This window comes from Monodelphis domestica, chromosome 3 (genome assembly GCF_027887165.1).
Source record: "Monodelphis domestica isolate mMonDom1 chromosome 3, mMonDom1.pri, whole genome shotgun sequence".
Taxonomy (NCBI): Eukaryota; Metazoa; Chordata; class Mammalia; order Didelphimorphia; family Didelphidae; genus Monodelphis; species Monodelphis domestica.
Window position 1 is genome coordinate 448,795,405 of NC_077229.1, and position 20,274 is coordinate 448,815,678.

Consider the following 20,274-nt stretch of genomic DNA (forward strand, 5'->3'; position numbering starts at 1 on the left):
TAGTTAGAGTTGAAGCTCCTTCAGGAAAAGGACTACCTCCTTTTTGTATTTGCATTCCCCATTATATATCTATCTATGAGTGTATATATATATATGTATATATACATATATATCATAAAGTTTTTAAACCTACTTCCCTTTCTTTCTGCGAATGGATGAATAATGTGTAAGGAGGAGAAACAAAATCAGAGGGAAGATATGACAACGGTATAAAGTGAAATAACATTAAACTTCAAAGTTCATACTCACTTTATCAAAGTAAAGGTTATAGGATGATGTATAAGTGGCATTATAACTAAAAGTCACCCTTACCTCCAGCAGCATGTCCTCCCACAATGCAACTTTGTAACAGTTTCCTAGAAAAAGAAGTTGTTTCAATGACTCCAAGGTAATCACAGTTAGAACATATTCACAATTTCTAATTTCCCAGCATTATGGTACATTTATATATAACAAAGATAGCTCATGCTTAGAGGGAAAGTAAATAGACATAATTTGTTGACATTAAAATAAAAGATAGAGATGAAGGATATAGATTTTGGCATGATTTGTGAATTTAACCCAAGTCTTTTGTTCTGAACATGACTTCAACACAGCACCCAGAAAGGTCTCTCTAGGATCTGGGCAGTTCTTCCAGGATTCCATCCTGAATTGGGTAACTTTTGGATGTGGAATATTATCATAATTGGGGGTTCATCTGTATTTTCCAATAGATATTTTTTTCCTCCCTCCCTCCCTTCCTTCCTTCCTTCCTTCCTTCCTTCCTTCCTTCCTTCCTTCCTTCCTTCCTTCCTTCCTTCCTTCCTTCCTTCCTTCCTTCCTTCCTTCCTTCCTCCCTCCCTTCCTTCCTTCCTTCCTTCCTTCCTCCCTTCCTTCCTCCCTTCCTCCCTTCCTCCCTTCCTCCCTTCCTCCCTCCCTTCCTCCCTTCCTCCCTCCCTTCCTCCCTTCCTTCCTCCCTTCCTCCCTTCCTCCCTTCCTTCCTCCCTTCCTCCCTTCCTCCCTTCCTTCCTCCCTTCCTCCCTTCCTTCCTCCCTTCCTCCCTTCCTTCCTTCCTTCCTTCCTTCCTTCCTTCCTTCCTTCTTCCTCCCTCCCTCCCTCCCTCCCTCCCTCCCTTCCTCCCTTCCTCCCTTCCTCCCTCCCTCCCTCCCTCCCTCCCTCCCTCCCTCCTTCCTTCCTTCCTTCCTTCCTTCCTTCCTTCCTTCCTTCCTTCCTTCCTTCCTTCCTTCCTTCCTTCCTTCCTTCCTTCCTTCCTTCCTTCCTTTTCTTTCTTTCTTCCTATTCAACCTAACTCAGAAAAGAAAATTTATTATAATAGGCAGTAAAGAGAGTAGGACTATTTCCATATCAAAATTTATGCCTTGAAGGGAAGATTCTTTTTAAATTTTTTTTAATTTTACTTAGTCAATTTAGACCATTATTCTTTGGTTACAAGAATCATATTCTTTCCCTCTCTCCCCTCCCCTACCCCTTCCCATAGCCGACGCACAGTTCCACTGGGTTTTACATGTGTCCTTGATCAGAACCTATTTCCATGTTGTTGATGTTTGCATTAGAATGATCATTTGGAGTCTACATCCCAAGTCATATCCCTGTATATCCATGTGATCAAGGAAATGTCTTTCTTCTGTGCTTCTGCTCCCACAATTTTTCCTCTGAATGTGGATAGTGTTCTTTCTCACAAGTCCCTCAGAAATGTCCTAGGTCATTACAATGATGCTAGTAGAGAAGTCCATTACATTTGATTGTACCACAATGTATCAGTCTAGAATCATCTAGAATCTTTTGAAAATGCATTATTTTAGGTAAGCAAATGTTAGAACATCTTTGGATAACCTATTGTGAGTAAGAGGTTAGTAAAATTCTTCTGGGGCCCTGGCATTATACTTAATGGAATCATGAGTCATTTTGTCTGTTTCTTTCTTTATGCTCTTGCTCTTCCCTTTGGTGGAATGGCCCTTACTTTGCCAGGCTGCTTGAACCAATGAATTCTGCAATTTCTTCTAGACCTTCTTCTTTCTTGCTTGAGAACAATTTCTCAGATAATATCAAGTTGGAAATTTTTGAAATGCTGGGCAGGAGGGAAGGGATTCTCTATCCATATCACAACCCATGGCTTCTTATTTCCTTTCTTATTTTCTTTATGACTATAAAATGACCACATTATCTGCATCATGATACAGGTGCTTTTTTTTTTGGCCATTGAAAAAATTTTTAATGAACAGAGGGAACATAAGGAAGCACAGACAAGCAGGACAGTTTTGAAAGTGATCTGAGTAATCATTATATACTTTTTTGAAATACTATGAAATAATTTTTATTTTTATATGCAAGTACCCATTTTGTATTATATTGTACCATTAGATATATTCTCTCTCTCAGTCAAGAATACATTTTTTTAATTTAGAAAAGAAATTTTGTCCACAAAATGATACAGGTGCTTTATTAAGACTATGGTTTCCATCTGTTTCCTTTAATTACCACTTCCTGGAATGCTGAAATAAAAAAATCCCTCAATCTAGAAGAAAATAGTAAAAATATAGCCCATTTCCCTCTAATGAATAGGGAAGTTGTCAGCAGAGAAAAAAGGACATGGAACCATTTGTAGAAACAATTTGATTCATTCAACTTTCATGTAAATCCAATGTTAATATTGTCTAAAAGTAATTAAATTATTTTAGAGTTCAGCATATGATGCTGAATTCCTACTGGTTCTTTTTTCTTTGTTTGCAAACCTGACCCCACTTCTTTTTTACCTTCCAATGGGAGAAGCAGCTTAGGAATGAGTTCTTTCCAAAGATCTATTAAGTTTGGATGGATGATATTGGGCATGCTCTTTAGAAGACCTACTGCTCCAGTCCCACAAGGCTGTCCCTCACTGGCCAAGACAGCAATCACCTGCAGGTTGGGAAAAGGAAATGGCAGTTGCAATGGTTCTCTTCTAGCATGCTCACTTCCCTTTCATCATAAATTTTGTTTTGGATTCTAAATCTTTTTTTTAAACCCTTACCTACTGTCTTATAATCAATACTGTATATTGGTTCTAAGGCAGATGAGTGGTAAGGGCTAAGCAATAGGGGTTAAGTGACTTGCCCAGGGTCACACAGCTGGGAAGTGTCTGAAGCCAGATTTGAACCTAGAACTTCCCATCTCTAGGCCTGGCTCTCAATCCACTGAGCTATCCAGATGCCCCCTCTCCTAATTTTTAATGTCTGATATTTTTGCTTACTAAGGAATGAATCCAAGGAAAGAATCAATCAACTCAGGATCTATTTTTCTTCTCTTCTTTTTCCTCTTGGACTATGAATATTTCCAGTAGAATATAGGCAATTTGAAGTAAGGGACCATTTTTTTTTCTATCTGTCTTTATATTTCTAGTACCTAGCACAGAGTTTTCTTTAAAAATATTGTCAAATTGCTTTACTAGGATAAAAAGGGAAAAATCCAAATGTGAATTACTCTGAGTCATCATCAGGAAGCTACATTTGAAAAATGGGCACCTGAGAGATGGATACTGGCAGTATAATGGAAAGCACATCCTTCAGTAGGAGAGTGAGACAACAGCCAACCAATAGCTTGTGCAGATACTGATTTCCTTTATTTAGAAATTTTACTTGATTTTTTAAGTTAATAATAATTTTTTTTCTCTGCTTTCTACTCTCACTTCTTCACTCCCTCTCTGGGGCTGAAGTATACCTGAATTCAAAGCTAAGTTCCAGGCATTTTTAATCTATGTGCCTCTGGAAGTCACTTATCCACTGTCTCCCTCAGTTTTCTCAACTGTGAAGTAGGAATCATAATAGCACCTATCTCATAAGGTTGTTGTGAGAATAAAATGACATATTTGTAAAGCACTTAACACAATATCTGTCAAATAGTTGATGCTTAATAAATATTTATCCCTTTCCTTTCTTACTCCCTCCTGAAAACCGCATTGAAAAAAAGCTTGCAATAAATATGTATAGTCAGGCAAATTATCACATTGGCTATATTCCAAAATGTGTCCCATTCTCCACCTCTCAGTCCAGTGGGTATCATTTGGGCACTGCACTGATTAGAGTTCTTAACTGATTCACATTTATAGTCATCCCATAACTGTTCAGTAATACTTCAACTCTTTAAGGATATGTGATTTCATTGGTGTGGATGCTCTTTCCATCAATTCAGATCAAAACCCATTTTTACATTAGGAGAAGGTCTTCATGAGTTACCATGATTGCACTCATTTATCCCTCTTGATGGCCAATCTTATAGTGATAAGCCTAGCTTAATGAGGCTTAGCTAGCTGGACAAGGGTGCCAGGTTCATGCTTTATCTCACCACCCTGACTCAAAGCCGGTGATACCTGCCAAGGTTTGCATTCCACTGACCATAGCCTTTGTGAACCCAGGTCCACCATGATGAAGCCTTGAAGTAAAACTTAGGTGAAGCAACTTAATTTATTATAGGTTAAACTAATTAAGTAGATGAGAAAAAGATATGAAGATAGAAAAGAGAAGAAGATAATAAAAAGATCTTGACTAGGCTAGAGATTTGATAATTCTTTAGTATTATTAGTACAAATGATAATTTTATTCAATGGACACTGAAAAGAACTAATTTGGTTCAGAATTGCCTATATCTATGTAGAATCACAAGATCATATATTTAAAGCTGAAGGAGATAGTAGAAATCATCTAATTCTATTCCTTTCTTTTTCAAGGGAGCAAGTGGATGTCCAGAAAGCTTAAATAAATTCCCCAAGGTCCCACACACACCATAAGCCACAGACCTGGGATTTAAACCCACTTCCTCTAACTTCAGAGCCAGTGTTCTTCCTGTATGTTCTTCCACTGCTTTGTTAAAATTCACTCACCAGAAGTCTAGCCAGCAGCTGTTGTGTTGAAGGAAGTTTCACTAGAAAGAGAAGTTAAATAGTAGGATGAGTGGGACTAGAATAGTTTTGATTGGATTCAGAGTGTGTTTTCTCTTGAATCCAGTTAGATAGCATGGAAAAACTGTGTCTTTTTGGGGAATGTTTCTATGACAAGAGAAACAGGAGGCATTTTGTTTTGTTTTGTTGTTTGTTTTCTAAGAACGAACCTGGCCCAGCAGAGATGACAAGGGCTGTTGACTCCTCCCCATTTTGCTTCTGTTCCTCTGCCATCAGCAGGATCCTAAGGATATTAAACAGATAGGGCAGAAGTCCACAATATTCCAATGGTACCACAAAAGTCAGGAGTTTTGGCCATAGTACCTATAGAAAAGACAGGGCAAGAGATCAAGACTAGGCGATATATTTCCATTTATCTCTATAATCTTCCTTTCCTGTTAGAAAGTTTCATTAGTATTCATTTTTTCCTGTCTGTCTCTTTCTGTATATTTCCTTTTGTGTTGGTCTCTCTCCATTTCTCACAACCATATAAGGAATCTGGGGCACAGAGATACAGACCAACAACCATCAGTTGTAGCCTTGGAGAATTGCCCAGGGAAAGGAGATTTGAAATGGCTTGTCATGTAGAGGTGAAACTAGAATACAGGGCTTCCTGACTCTGAGCCCAGACTACATCATACTATACATCCAGATTTTAGATATACAAATCAAATCCTGTTACCAACAAATTCCATTATAATAAAATCTCTGGATCATAAAAGAAATTTTACCGGTGATCCCTGTATGGAAGCTAAGGAGATGGAATCATTAAGAGAGGGCTCCGTGTCATTTTATTCTTAATGGCCCTGAGGGAATCTACCAGATCTACAGAATAGCAATCTTGACTGTTAGCTTAGACCCAGGTCTCTGGAAAAACTGTAATAGTCCAAATTCACATGTAATGACTCTCTTCAGACTTTCAACTTTGTATTCATTTGGCCTTTCTCTGTTTCCTGTGTTCCATGTCTGACAAATCACTATCTCAACAATTCTGTCTTTTAGCATCTCTCCAATGAATCCTTTTCTTTCTCATTTCCCCGGGGTCTTTTAATTTCATGCTTTAAGTCTTGAAATCTGGATTATTGCACCAGTCTCTTATCTGAGCTCTCTGTTTCTAGAATCTCTCTCCACCCCTCCCACTTACCAAGATAAGTCTTACTAAAACAAAGATTTGTATGAAATGAGGTAAAATTTAAGAATTGTTTTAATTTGCATTTCTCTTACTATTAATGCTTTGCAACATTTAAAAACCATGATCATTTATAATTTTCAAATATTTGGAAAACTGTTCCTAACTCTGGCTTATTTATTATTTGGGGATGGTTCTTAGTGTTTTAGAGTATATTTCCTCCATTTGCATTACTCCAAATTGAAATCCAGAATAGTTAAGCTACCACCAAGCACATTACCATGCATGATAGGCCCATATTAAATTGTTGTTTCAAGCATAAAGCATAAAAGCCAAATTTCTTGTCCTCTCAGAATTGCATCTGAAGAGGAGAGCCCTTAAGAAATGTTTCAAGGTCAGTGATAACTGTGAATGCATGTTTATTTAAAAATAATCCTCTTTGCAAATAGTTGTATTACCCTAATTGTTTAAAATTTTTTGAAGCATATTTTTCAGTATGAACCACATTGAAAGCAATAGGTGAAGATATTCACAAAATATTTTGACTTTCAATAAGAACCCCCCAAAGTGATGTTTTGGTAACAGTGTTTAAAAATAAAACACATTTGGAAAAGTTTTTTTTTTAAAGAAAAATGTGCCCAATGAAAAAAGAAAACTTAATTTGGGTTTCACAAATATTTTATTTAGTGAATTTGTGTCAGATTTTGTCAAGTACAGTTACAACAAACTCCAAGAGCATGTGAGAATGTTTACATCCTTTAGGTTGTCCTTTGGTTGGGCTCTGTGAGATATTTTAATACTCTAATTCAACACCTCATTTCATACAAATATGTGTGTTCAAAAGATTATTTCAGTAAGTGGCAGAAGTGGAGAGAGAAAGTCTAGAAGCAGAGAGCTGAGATAAGATAAGATAATGAGGCAAGATAAAGTTAATACTTGATCTCAAAACAACAGCCCATCCATACTTCCATATCTTAGAGGAGCCTTATCCACACCTTATATATACACTCTAGATACTGCTATCACTCTTGGACTATGTCCTTCACCATTCATATTATCCTTTAATTTCTTGATAGAGGTCCTTAGTAATATCTTTCATGACACATTTTTTTTGTTTTAGAGTTATTTATTTATTTGATTTAGAATATTTTTCCATGGTTACATGATTTATGATCTTTCCCTCCCCTCCTTTCCCCTCCCTCCTGTAGCCAACGAGCGATTCCATTGGGTTTTACATGTATCATTGATCAAGACCTATTTCTATATTATTGATATTTGCATTAGGGTGATTGTTTAGACCAGTGGTTCTCAACCTTTCTAATGCCGTGACCCCGCAATATAGTTCCTCATGTTGCAGTGACCCCAAACCAAAAAATTATTTTGGTGGCTACTTCCAAACTGTAATTTTGCTACAGTTATGATTTGGAATGTAAATATCTGACATGCATTATGTATTCTCATTGCTACAAACTGAGAAGTTGAGAACCGCTGGTTTAGAGTCAATATCCCCAATCATATCTCCATTGACTCAAGTGATCAAGCAGTTATTTTTCTTTTGTGTTTCTGCTCCCACAGTTCTTTCTCTGGGTGTGGATAGTGCTCTTTCTCATAAGTCCCTCAGAATTATCCTGGGTCATTGCATTGCTGCTAGTAAAGAAGTTCATTACATTTAATTATGCTAAAAGGAATAATGAACTGAAGGAATTCCATGTGAACTGGAATGACCTCCAGGAATTGATGAAGAGTTAAAGGAGCAGAACCAGGAGAATGTTGTACACAGAGACTGAGACACTGTGGCACATGCCACATTTTAAAAGAAAGTCATGACTGTAATGTGCTGCAACCTATTTATACCCAAAATACATCTCCCTCTGTCCTTTAGGGCTCTTTCAATGTCTTCTGAGATTATGGTATTCCATGATTTTAAGCCATCTAACATCATCAAAAAACATTTATATTGTAAAGGTGAATTTTGTCCCAGTTGGGATTGGGAACTATCCTTATTTACCCTTAAATCCCCCTTAAAATGAAAATTCTGTACAACCCAGTTAGAATGTATAGACATCTCTAGAGCAGTTCTGTTTATTGAGCCACTTTCTAATTTTGAAATAGTTCAGCATTTTATGTTGATTGCTTTTCTGTCCTCTTAAATTATTTGAAAGTTTGTTGTCTCCCACTTTGATAGCATGGTAATAAATTTGCATTGCTTTCTAAGCCACACTATGAGTTTATTCTATTCTGAAAAATCTTGACTTGTTTGCAGGTATATAATATATAAAGGGAGCCTTAATGAGTCTGTCTTCATAATTTAATATTTTTTCACATTTGCTCTTGTATAATTCTTTTTAAAAGAAAGTATTTCAGAAATGAGGTTGAAATACTTAGAACCAAAGTTAAGCTTCATAAAAATAAACTACATGCTTGAACTTAAAATCCCAAACAACAACTTTCTTTTATCAGTGATTGAAAACAGAGCTAAATACTCTAAGTTTTGGCAAGAGGACCCACATAACTCTGGCAGAGTTCTGGAATCACTTACCAGAATTTATGGATCAGACCCTGCTGCAGAGATATTGGCTTTCTCTTTCTCTGATATATATATATATATATATATATATATATATATATATATATATATATATATATATATATTTTTTTTTTTTTTTTTTGGTCTTCTGAGGGCTTTGAAACCTCCAAAGGCTAAGGGCCAGAACTTGACAAAATCACCACACATACTAAGGGCCAAATGAGGATCACATAAAATAAGTGCTACAGGAGTTCAGAGAAAGGAGGTAGAGTTATGGCCAGGGAGACTGGAGAAGGCTTCATAGAAAAGAAGGGACTTGGGTTTTGAAACTTGAAACCGGGCAGCTAGTTGTCTTTTATTCCTATCTCTCCCTTTTTTTCTTATCCAATTAATATATTATTCAGTCATGTCTAATTCTTCTTGATGGCATTTGAGGTTTTCTCTTCAAAGATACTGAAGTGGTTTGCCATTTCTTTCTTTAGGTCATTTGACAATAAAGAGGCTGAGGCAAATGGAATAAAGCAATTTGCCCAGGTCCAACAGCTAGTTAGTGTCTGAGGCCAGATTTGAATTCAAGAAGATGAGTTTTTTCTGTCTCTAAGTCTGGCACTCTATCTAACGCACCATCTAGCTGCCCCAGTTAATAGGATTTTATTCCTGCAATATTTCAATTTGTTCATACTTTTCTAGTTTCACTGGTTGAGTTTTGCTTTACTGTGTTTATTTTTCCTCAGAGATTCTTTTTTTTGGAGAGCATTTGAGCGACAAATGTACTAATAATATTGATGCTAAAAAGGGGGAGATTATTGAAGCATTTGAAGCCTATCCCAGATACTTCCTAGCTGTGTGACTCAGGGAAAGTCACTTAACCCCATTTGTCTCAGTTTCCTCATATGTAAAATGAACTGGAGAAAGAAATGGCAAACTACTCCGGTATCTTCATCAAGAAAAAACCAAATGGAGTCCTAAAGAGTAAGATACAACTGAAAAGACTGAACAATAATACAGACTGAAAAAAGGCTAAATGCTCAATTTTAAAAAAAGGAGGAAAGAAAATGAAACTTGTAAACTCTAAACCAGTGGGCATGAATTGGATTCCTCATAAAACTCTAGAATGTATTATTAAACAGAAGGTCAGTGAACATCTAGAAAAGGGAGCTGTGAATGAAAGGGGCCAGACTAGCTTCATTTTCTTTCTTTTTCTTTTTTTGACAAGCTTATTAGACTTGCAGAAAAATAGAATTCTTTAGTTATAATTTCAGTCAGAAATTTGAAAAAGCCTCCTGCTACTCTTGTGGACAAGATGGAGACCTGAGAGCTAGCTGATAGGGCATTTATGTAGATACTCACTGAATAATTGGACCAAAAGATCAATTATTAATGCTTTGAAGTTCACATGGAGGCAACATCTTGAGGATGTTCCCTGAGAATCAGTTCCTTCCTCTATTTAATGCTATTTAATATACTTTATTAATACTTGAATGAAGATGAGAATGTCATACATATCAAATTTGAAAATTATATGAGCTATGTATGAGAGACATTTTGGATGCCAGAGTCAGATTCTAAAAAAATCCTGACAGGCCAGAACCTTGGGCCATTTCTAATACCATTAAATTTAATAGGCATGAATATGATCCTACTCTTGGGTTCAGATTGTCAGCTTCCCAAGTTATTATAAACAGGGAGTGGCTAGACAACTGTTCATCTGAAAAAATAATCCACATAACTTTAGGAGATCAAAAGCTCATAATGTCTCCACAGTGTGATTTGGCAGTCAAAAATGCTAAAACTCTCAATGCTTCATTAAAGAAAAGTCATTGTGTCCATAATGAAGGAGTCAACTATGTTCAGCTCTATTGATAAGGGAGAGAGTATTCAGGAAAGGTTGAAGAAAGGAGAAGGGCTGTAAGAGCATGCAATATGAAAATTATTTGATGGCATTGAGGACCCTTAGCCTGGATAATAGAAGATTAGGGAAAGTCTGCCTAGTAGTCAAAATGTTGCAAAACTAGGAGCAGTGGATGAAAGTTTCAGAAAGGCAGATTAAACTTCATGTATAGAAAAAATACAACCTAGTAATGAAAGCTATTCCCAAGGAGAGTAGGGTGCTTGGGGGTGAGTGAGTTTCCCTTACTCCTGCTCTCTTGGGGAAGGCTGAATGACCACTTGATAGGGGGAGATGTGGAAGGGAGTCATGCAGGTGCAAAGAGTCATGTTTCCAAGAATATAACATTAGGGAATGTCAATGATCCAGGAGGAGGCAGAAGAGGAAGAGTGAATGAGAAACACAGTGAAACAATGGATAGAATAGTCAAAGGAGAAATTGAAGAATGCATTGTCATAGAAGCCAGAGAGGAGAGAGTTTGAAGAAGGAGGGGGTATTATACAGGGTCAAATGTTGTGGTCAGTGAAGTGGTCATTGATGATGTCATTACAAAAATAAAGCATTTATTCATTTCTTATTATGTGTCAGACATACTAAGAGCTGGGGATATGAATGCACATAAGTAAGATATTTTCTGACATCAAGGACTTTATTTTTGAAGGAAGGCAGGCAACACATGAAGGGGAGATGGAAGTGAGGTGCGCAGTATACACTCAGGAACCAAGTGGTTAGGAAATTAGATGGAGGCTTGGTTTCAGGAGTGGGGGGGGGGGAAAGATGAGAGCTCACCAATTAGAGCCCAAGGTGGTTCTAGGAGCAGAGTTCAAATTCCTCTATGGAGGAAGAGAAAATTATGTGATCTAAGTAGAGAAGGCATGATCAGAAAATAACCGAGAAGTGCTATTAGAAAGAACAGCTTAATGGAGTGTGGAGAGGGAAGGCAGATTAGAGTAGGCTGAAGAATGGTGAGGAAGTCAAGACAGTAGGCCTATACTTACTTTTTTCAAAAAATTTGAGAGTGAAAGAGAGAAGAGACTCAAAGAAGCCAGCAAAGTGTTATAGACACAAAAAGGAATGCTGAAATGTTGAATGGATAAATCATCTGCTGCCATTAATGTTTGTTTTAGGAAATGATTAACCCCATTCTGTCAAAATGTTATACCAGTTATCAATATTATGTAATGAAAAGGTTTTAGTGGAAGGAAGTAAGGGAAAGAGAAATCTTGGGAACAAGTAGGGCTTGGAGGAGGCTAACAGATCTCTTGGGACTAATGTAAATTAGGTGACTATGCTGCTTTTATTCACTTGAAAGTGAAATCCAAGATTCCAGCCTCAGATTATGGCTGATCAAATAGTGGACTTCCAGCTGGGTTGAATTGTCCATAACAACTCAGTACACACAAATGGGTATGCCCACGAAAAAAGGTTTAATTTCTAGCTCAAGGACAACAATAATAGGTTACTTACTTGAGGCATTCCATTAACTAGTGGGTCCATTCCCCGCAGGATTTCAACACTAAGTTGCAGGACAGAATTTTCTGCTATTAAGTCCTCCGGAGTGACAGGCTTTATTGGATCCAACTTTAAGAGAGACAAAACTGGTCACTTGCCAAGAATCAGATCCTTTGTCACTGTACTTTACTTTGAAAAATTCTTGATGGGAGATATGTTTGGTCAAAAACTTGGACTAGGCTTAAAGGAGTTGGAGATTTATGAATGGCATTATAGGAAAAGAATGTTCTGTTTCCAGTACTTGGTCCCCATTTTTGGTGGGGTACTTGGGTATAAAACCCTATTATTATTTGATATGTGCTATTTATGTTGATCATTTGTTTAAACTCAGGTTTTTCTGTTTCAGTAAAAAAAATGTTTTCTTGTATTCTCTGGGATCTTTTTACCATACAAACAAAAAGCCAATAAATCAATTATGCCCTTGAGTGAATAGACTGACACAGTCTTCTAGACTAGCTATGCTTGTTGAGGGGGCAACACCTACTTCCTCAGGCCTCACTACCTGAAAATTCTGTCCAGTCTGAGCATCATAGAGAATAGTGTCTATATAGTTTCTGATCTTTCTTACACTACACTAGATTTGAGAGTCATGTCAGCCAAGGTCCAATTATAATTTCAGAAAGTTTACAGTAAGCCTCATTTATTTTATTGGAGCAGTGTTTTGGTGAGGGTGATGATGGAAGAGAGTCAGATACAAATGAAGAACTAGTTACTGAAATACACTCTGGCCCATTAATAGACTGAAAATGCAGCACTCAGAATCCTACCATGTTCCTTCTGGACAACGCAAACTGGAAGAAGATGTATTCAATCAGCTGCCACCCTTCACTTGCTTCCAGGTAGCCCTTTTCACACATGCTCTGGATGAGGAGGAGAGAGGCAGTCCTCACCTAAAACAATGGGACCATGTACACAAGTTATGATATTGGACAGAAAATAACTTGATTTTTTTTCACTTTTTGAGTGACTCAAATAGGGAGTACTTTAACAGTAGAACATGCTATTTGTTATTCTTTGACCATTATACTATATATTCCATCTCAACCCCCCTTCCCCTTTTTTTGGTGCTGTCCCTCATGCTTGGACTGGTCCTCACTTCCACCTCCTGGCTACTCTGGATTCCATCAAGACCCAGCTCAAAGTATGTCTTCTATCAGAGGCTTTTCCTGGCCCCTCTGGTCACCTTTCGTATACTCTGTATATCTTGTATGCCCTGGATTATCTACATGCTTCCCTCAATTAGAATGTTTTTTGAAAGCAGAGTGTATATCCCTCAAAGCCAACTATTTTCTACCATATCATTTTGAATTCTATGACAAGAAATACATTCGTTTTAGACTAAAACATGACCTCTTCTTTACAAATGCTCAGAGTAGTAGCATGCTTATTTTTTTAAATTCAAAGATATTTTATTTTCCCAATGACATGTAATAATGATTTTCAACATACATTTTCTGAAAATATAAGATCCAAATCATCTCGTTTTCCCTTGTGGAGGTAGTAAGCAGTTTGATCTTTATTATATATGCATATGTTATCAATATGCTTAGAGCTTAATCAGTTATTTACTATATAATAGTGAATTAATTTATCTTGTGGCTTTCCTCTCAACCAACTGAAATCCAAGCTCTTCGTTGATGGATAGCAGGAGAATATTTGAGCAAAGGATGATGACAAGGGAGAGCAGAATATAAGAACACTGGACATCTGCAGAGGAACTGAGATATACCTTATAATTTTTCCTTGGATTAGCTTTGCCTTTAAAAATTCAGTGACATTTCCTTTGACCTGCCCAGGAATTCTCTTTTGATCCTTATCTCATGATAACCTGGCTACTGATTCTGCCTGATCACTCTGTATAGTCAATCAAGCCACAACTTCTTATGGAGCATTTATGATTAGTTAAAAAGCAATCACCATATACAAGGAAGAAACTAGTTAGGAAAAACTCTCAGGAGAATTTTGGTTCAAAGATAATATGGGTTTTTTTAGGCACTACTTCCAATTAACTTGACCTAGTGTAAGGTCTGTAATTTTCTTTAGTTGAGACTTTTATCCATCAAATAATTATCTGAGCACCTCCTATCTGCAAGGCATTTTGTTTTAGGAACGCAGTATACACTTGATAAAATAAAAGAATAAAAATGTCTTCATTAATTTTTAAGGAGAAATAATTAATGTCTTGTTCTTCAAGATTTCTTTAGAATTTGCTTGTGTGTCATATTCTGAACATATGTTAGGGATAGTAGTAGGCAATTTATTAACAACTGAAATGACTCAGTGGCATGATTAAGTCAAACGTATCTTATCATGTTTCCTTCTGCAATCTACTTCCTCTTTAGAATTTCAGTTTTGTGGAGTATATTTTTCTTTTGGAAAAAGAGTAAAATGAATTTTAGACCTCGAGTCTCTGACACTACCAACGTTTTGTTATTTTCATTTACAGTTCAAAGTCTCATGACCATTTAATTCATTCCTCTTCTGACAAGCAAATAAAAAATCCTATCCAAGCTCTTACTTTTATACTGAAATCATCCATGGCGATTTTGATTATCCTTTCAACCATAATAATATAATCCCTCAATCTGGGCTCTGAAAAACACAAAGACGAAGAGGTACTATTAAATAGGAACCTATACTGTTCTGAGGCTCAAGAAAACTCTTCCAACATTTGAGGATATCACAAAGTTTCCTTTCCTAAAATTGATAGTCATAGTTGTTACTTCTGCTTTCTCAATGAATTTTCCAACCCTTCACTTATTTTGGTTGTTCACTTTTGAACTCATTCTCATTGATTTTGCTTAATCCCTTTAAAGTGTGTTATCATTGATATATGTTAGTAAGTGCTGTTGGGCAATGTGACTGCTTTTATTCCTTTGAGTACCTGTTAGTGGTTAATTTTTTTTTTGTTGTTAAATTCTCTTAACTATATGTAATAATGATTTCAAATATATGATTTATGCCTAGACTAATTCAGTAGCAATAAATAGGTTGCAATGGGAAGAACATTTAGTCTCATCTTTTCAATGACTAAAGTTCATCCCCAAATCATATGTAGTTCCCCAATTCTATATTATTTAGTTGTTTTTTGGTTACTTCATTGTCTGTACATGCTGTGTTCATTTGAATATGATCCAGTTCTTATTTAATTCTTTAAACAATAAGACTGCTGTCTGACTTTGTTTGGAACTGGCTATTTGCACTCCCCAGGGTATTAAATGCTTAACGTTTTTCTTTTCTTTCCTATGTATGATTTTATCCTCTTTTGTTCTACCTACTTCTCACCAGTGTATTCTGTTCTTCTGCATTCGCGTTCTGTAAAACTCCAATGCATTACCAATTTGTCAGAAGACCTGGCTTCTAATTGTGACCCCAGGATCAAATTTCCTTTATTTGACACAAAGTTTTTCATAACCTGATCCTTCCTACCTTTCCAGATCTCACTTGATGTGGGATCTTGGGCAAGTCCCTTAAACTATCTGAGCCTCAATTTCATCATCGGAGGGACAGAGATAACAATAGCTTCATTGCTTTCCTTACAGAACAATTGTGAAGATCCATCACAATGTTCTACGTAGAAGTGCTTTGAAAATAGTTTATGTAAAAGTCATTTAATGACTTGTAATCATCCACAGCTATAGCAGTGGCAGCAATTGTTTTTTTACAGCTGATGGAGGCATGTCAACAAACAACGATAGCTCACAGACTTGAGAAAATCCCTCATGTGCTTTGAAAATTCTCCAACATGGATGGAAATATAACATTCAGACATGCTGAGGGTGGCTCTGGGTGGGTTGGTAAGCAGGTGCTAGGTTACACCTGTTTGGGGGAGGAGAGGAGCAGGCACTGCAGTCAAATCATGATGCAGGGATAGGGGGTTGAGGGGGTAGATGGAGGGTGATGCCAGGCTGGGCTTGGGTGGGAAAAAGGCATGATTTCTGGAAAATATGTCTTTAGGGAGGAAAAATTAAGCTTCTGGCTACCTATCCAGTGTAACAATTTTATATGAACATGATAGAAGAAAAAATGAAATGAAATGAAAATGTATGACTTGAAGAACCTAAGATTTCAAAGCTCAGTAATACTAGAATAAAGATAAATTCATGCCTTAATGGAGTAGAATAAAAGGGACTATGCTAGGGTTTGGGGGCAAGCTTCCGGATCTCATGGAAACCTTTAAGATTTCAGTTTTTTCTTTTACTTACCATAAGCATCAATGGCAGATTTTAAAAAAGAGAATGTTCCCACTCGGATGCACTCATCACAGGTTCTCACTTGTTCTTCAAAAAATTCTAGCAAGTCTCCTGTGTTGGAATGCACTGCAGAAGTTGAGAAATCTTGGGGTCAGTGAGGACTTAACCTTATATCAAGTTATACATGTGAAGAGAATGGCAGATTATCAAAGTAAAATCTCAGATTGTGTCATTACTATGAGCAAAAAATACAGAATCAGAGATGGAAGTCTGAGATCAAGGAATTTATAGTTGGAATGGACTTTATGCATCTCCTAGGTCATAGATTTTGAGGTGGAAGGGACATATATCTATAAAATGTCTGAAGTGGAATTTACATTCAGATCTTTAAATCCCTCAGTTTTTAGGAGGAGAAAACAAGATAAAAGAAGATAAAAGTAGTGAAAATATTAAAGAAGAAGAGTAAACAGCAGGATTGGGTCTCAAATACAGGACAACAGATTCCAAATTCAGTATTTTCTGCACTCCTCATAGCTGTCCTGTAACAGGACCCAAGGTAAAATCCTAGCTACAATGTCTCCAAGTAATGGTCATCCAGCCTCTGCTAGAAAGCTGACAGAATCTTCTAGGCAATTTACTACTACATTTCAGGAGTTTTATTAATTTTTAGGCTTATATATAATTATATATTTAATATATTAATATAGCATGCAAACATATTATATTATGTTGACATAATAGATTGTATCTTTACATTAAATTTTATATTTTATTATTTTCTAGTCATTCATTCATTAATTTTTTTATTTATTCATTTATTTATTTGTTCATTCATTCATTCATTTATTTATTAAGAGGCTTTGCTTTTTGTCCAGCCCACATTTTCCTCTAATCTTCCAACTCTTCCATTTACAAAACACAGAATAAGTATTGTTGCTTTCTCAGTAATTGTGTCTCATCGGATCACAGTTTCTTCAGTGTCATAGAATCATTGAGACAATGTTTGTTATCTATTTCAATCCCCCACCTGTGCTTAAAGGTGGTTTCAGAGAACACAATTAAAACAATACTTTGTTCATAGTTAGTATACTTTCATTCTTTCACTTACTGGTGGAAGAGCCAGAGAGGAAAGAAGGAATGTGTTGTGCCCTTCTTTCTCTGGACTGTGTATGCATGGCCCTTCACTGCAGATCATATTGGACTAATGATCAGGACTTTTCGTGAAGCTGGGTCTCAACTCCTTTCACCTGCCTGCCAATACCATTAGCCAAAGATGTAAAGACAGTTGTTAATAGTTATTTACATATTTATGAAAAACAACCACATAAAATTCACTGGTTTCTTATGGAGTCTCTGGAGAGCTTTTAAGGTCATAAGTAACATGTGTTTCAAAGAAGGATGAGGGAGCCACTTTTAAAAGTATATTTAACACATATATAGGCCCAGTCCTGCCTGGTTATATGATCATAGACATTTAATCTTTAAAATGAATTGATGGCTTTAGATTATCTCTAAAGTTTCTTTCAACTCTAAACTTGTATGATTCTATTATTTTCTATACTTAGATGTACTAGCTTCTGGAACATGGCAGTGGACCCTCAAGAAATCAATATTGGCCTTAGGAGAAAGTAATGAATCTTGGTGGCAATTCCTTCCTGAAGTAGTTTAGGATAAGAAAGGCAGAGAAGAAAATGTGCTGTTTCTAGAGAGTGTAACAAATGTGAAGAAGAACCTACCAAGGCATATGAAATCTGCCAAGACCTATATACTTTTTCTAACATATTGTAAGATCTATGATACTTACTGTTATCATTGTCATCATCATAATCACCATCATCATCCTCATTGCCACAATAGTTGACATCAGTGTAAGATCCAAATTTAATATCCAAATACTCTAAGTATTATATTTAATAAGATTTATTAATAATAATAACTTGAAGTAAAGGAAAATAAAAGCTGGATCAAAGAGTGAGTTAACCCAGCCATGGTTGCAGGAAAAGAGAGGGAGAGTGGCAGAGTTACAGAATTATATAAACAATAATATGCAAGAAGCTATGTGGACAAAGGGAAAACAATTCTGGGAGACTATAGAACATGATACTTCGTAAAACATAGAGAAACGGTATAGAGAAAATAAATTTAGAAAATCTGGGACATATATTCAATTGAATCATATCACTGAAATTGGAAGGAAGAAAAGAAACAGAAAAATGGAAAGATCTATATAGATTTTTATAACAAGGTCTGATTTTCTATCAATGATTGTAGAACATCCTCATTTGGATTCTAAAATAACTATTCACAGTGTAATACATAAGGAAGTGGAAATGACAGCAAAAAGAAAAAAATATGGGAACAACAGCTGAACCAAGCTAGACAGAGAAGATCTGTGCCAATCAATATAATTTTGAGGACACCAAGAATTGATTTTTAACTCAGTCAAGGATCTCAGGGTATGAACCAAATGCTCAAAAATATAGACCTCATTATTATTGAAAAAAATTTGAGAAAATATAAATAATCAAAAACTTATAAATTGTTCCAATTATATCCACAATGGAAAAACAAATTGGGTGAAGAATTCCTATTTTCTGAAGAGTATGTGGAATAGACAACCCATGGAGCTATTCCAATAGTAAAAATGAGCTTGAACAGATATTGCAAATGTTCAAAGTTGAACAGGAGGAGATCAGTAATTTGAATTTGAAATTGGGCATGGCTATAAAGACACCAAGGTTCTGACAAAAAAAAGTTCATTTAAAAAAAACAAACATCAATAGGACTAGCTTCCAATAACTCCACACTGGTTGCCTTGCTCCTACATGGTTGCTCTCTCTACACCATCCACACTTCCAGTTACAGACCAGATGCCTAATTCTCTGGGACAGCTTCACTTTGAGCTTAACTTTAATGACAGGTGAGGTCTTGACTGGAACTTCTATATCATGAGAAAGTCTGGCCTCACTGCTCACTCTGCTCTATTAACCTGCTCCACATCCATACCCATTCCTTTATGGATGGTGATAGTACACCAGTATTTATTCTTCAGTAATTAACATACTCCTACCCATTACACCCTATTTGTCCCAGTGATTTTGAAACCCCAGATGTCATTGTGCAAATTCCATTTAATGCCTCATTTCCCACTGCCTACTACTTCCTTCTTTGCTTCTATCCTTCTCAATCCAGCTATCCCTTCCCTCGTGATTAATCCATCCCAAATTTGCCCATTCCTTCCACTGTAGACTCATGAATGCCTGCTTTATAGGTAAAAAAAAAACTTGTTTCTGTCTTCAGACTTTTATTTTGCCACGCTTTTCCTCTTCTTGCACTCACAGAGATTCTTACTTTTTTTTTGGATAACACAGATTCTTTGGACATTCTTTCCAGGACTGTTGTACTCAGGCTCTTTTATATACACAAGTGTTCCCATTCCATTCTATCTTTTCTATCAGACAGTTTCTATTCAATAAACTGAAAATTTTCCTTGTTACCTCTATTTTATGAAAAATCCTCTCTTTGTCATTCTATAACCTTAATAACCTTCATGTATTTCAAGTTTTTGTATGCCTTATACTCCATACAAACTCTACAATGCAGAGATATTGATTTCTTTGCTATTCACAAAGGATACTCCATCTCCCAACTCCAAATTATCATTCACTGTCCTTATGCTCATCCCTACATCCTGGTTTTATTGACTCATTCCAAGTCTTAGTTAAAGTTTCTCCTTCTGCAAGAAGCCTTTCCAATTTCTCCTTAATTGTAGGGCCTTTCCTTGAAATTATCTCCAATTTATTTCATTTATACATAGTTGTTTATATCTTGTTTCCACTAGTAGACTTGGAGCACCTTGAAAGTTGGAACTATCTTTGCCTTTGTTTTGTATTCCCAGTGCTTTGCATTATGCCTGACATATAAAAGATACTTAATAATTCTTGTCTACTTGTTGATTAACAAAGCTATTAATAATGACTATGATTAAAAGAATACCAAAATTTCCAAAGAATTCAGGTTTTTTCTTTTCACCGTAAGGAGAATGGAAAAGTCAGCATGGGTATAAATAGGTTTTAATATAACAATAGTTTAATAGTATTATCAACAAAGAGTTGT

General features: G+C 36.2%; 1 protein-coding gene across 2 annotated transcripts in view; it reads right to left on the reverse strand.

Moving 5' to 3' along the window:
* Positions 1-20,274, reverse strand: part of MROH2B (maestro heat like repeat family member 2B) — a 96,798-nt gene that overhangs the window by 54,020 nt on the left and 22,504 nt on the right. For both annotated transcript variants that reach the window (XM_056824572.1, XM_056824573.1), the window contains exons 10-17: positions 16,171-16,284; positions 14,484-14,557; positions 12,733-12,855; positions 11,921-12,034; positions 5,080-5,233; positions 4,853-4,893; positions 2,754-2,895; positions 313-356 (exon numbers count right to left, since the gene is read on the reverse strand). In XM_056824572.1, coding sequence (XP_056680550.1) covers positions 313-356; positions 2,754-2,895; positions 4,853-4,893; positions 5,080-5,233; positions 11,921-12,034; positions 12,733-12,855; positions 14,484-14,557; positions 16,171-16,284 — 806 coding nt within the window. The remainder of the gene's footprint in view (positions 1-312; positions 357-2,753; positions 2,896-4,852; positions 4,894-5,079; positions 5,234-11,920; positions 12,035-12,732; positions 12,856-14,483; positions 14,558-16,170; positions 16,285-20,274) is intronic.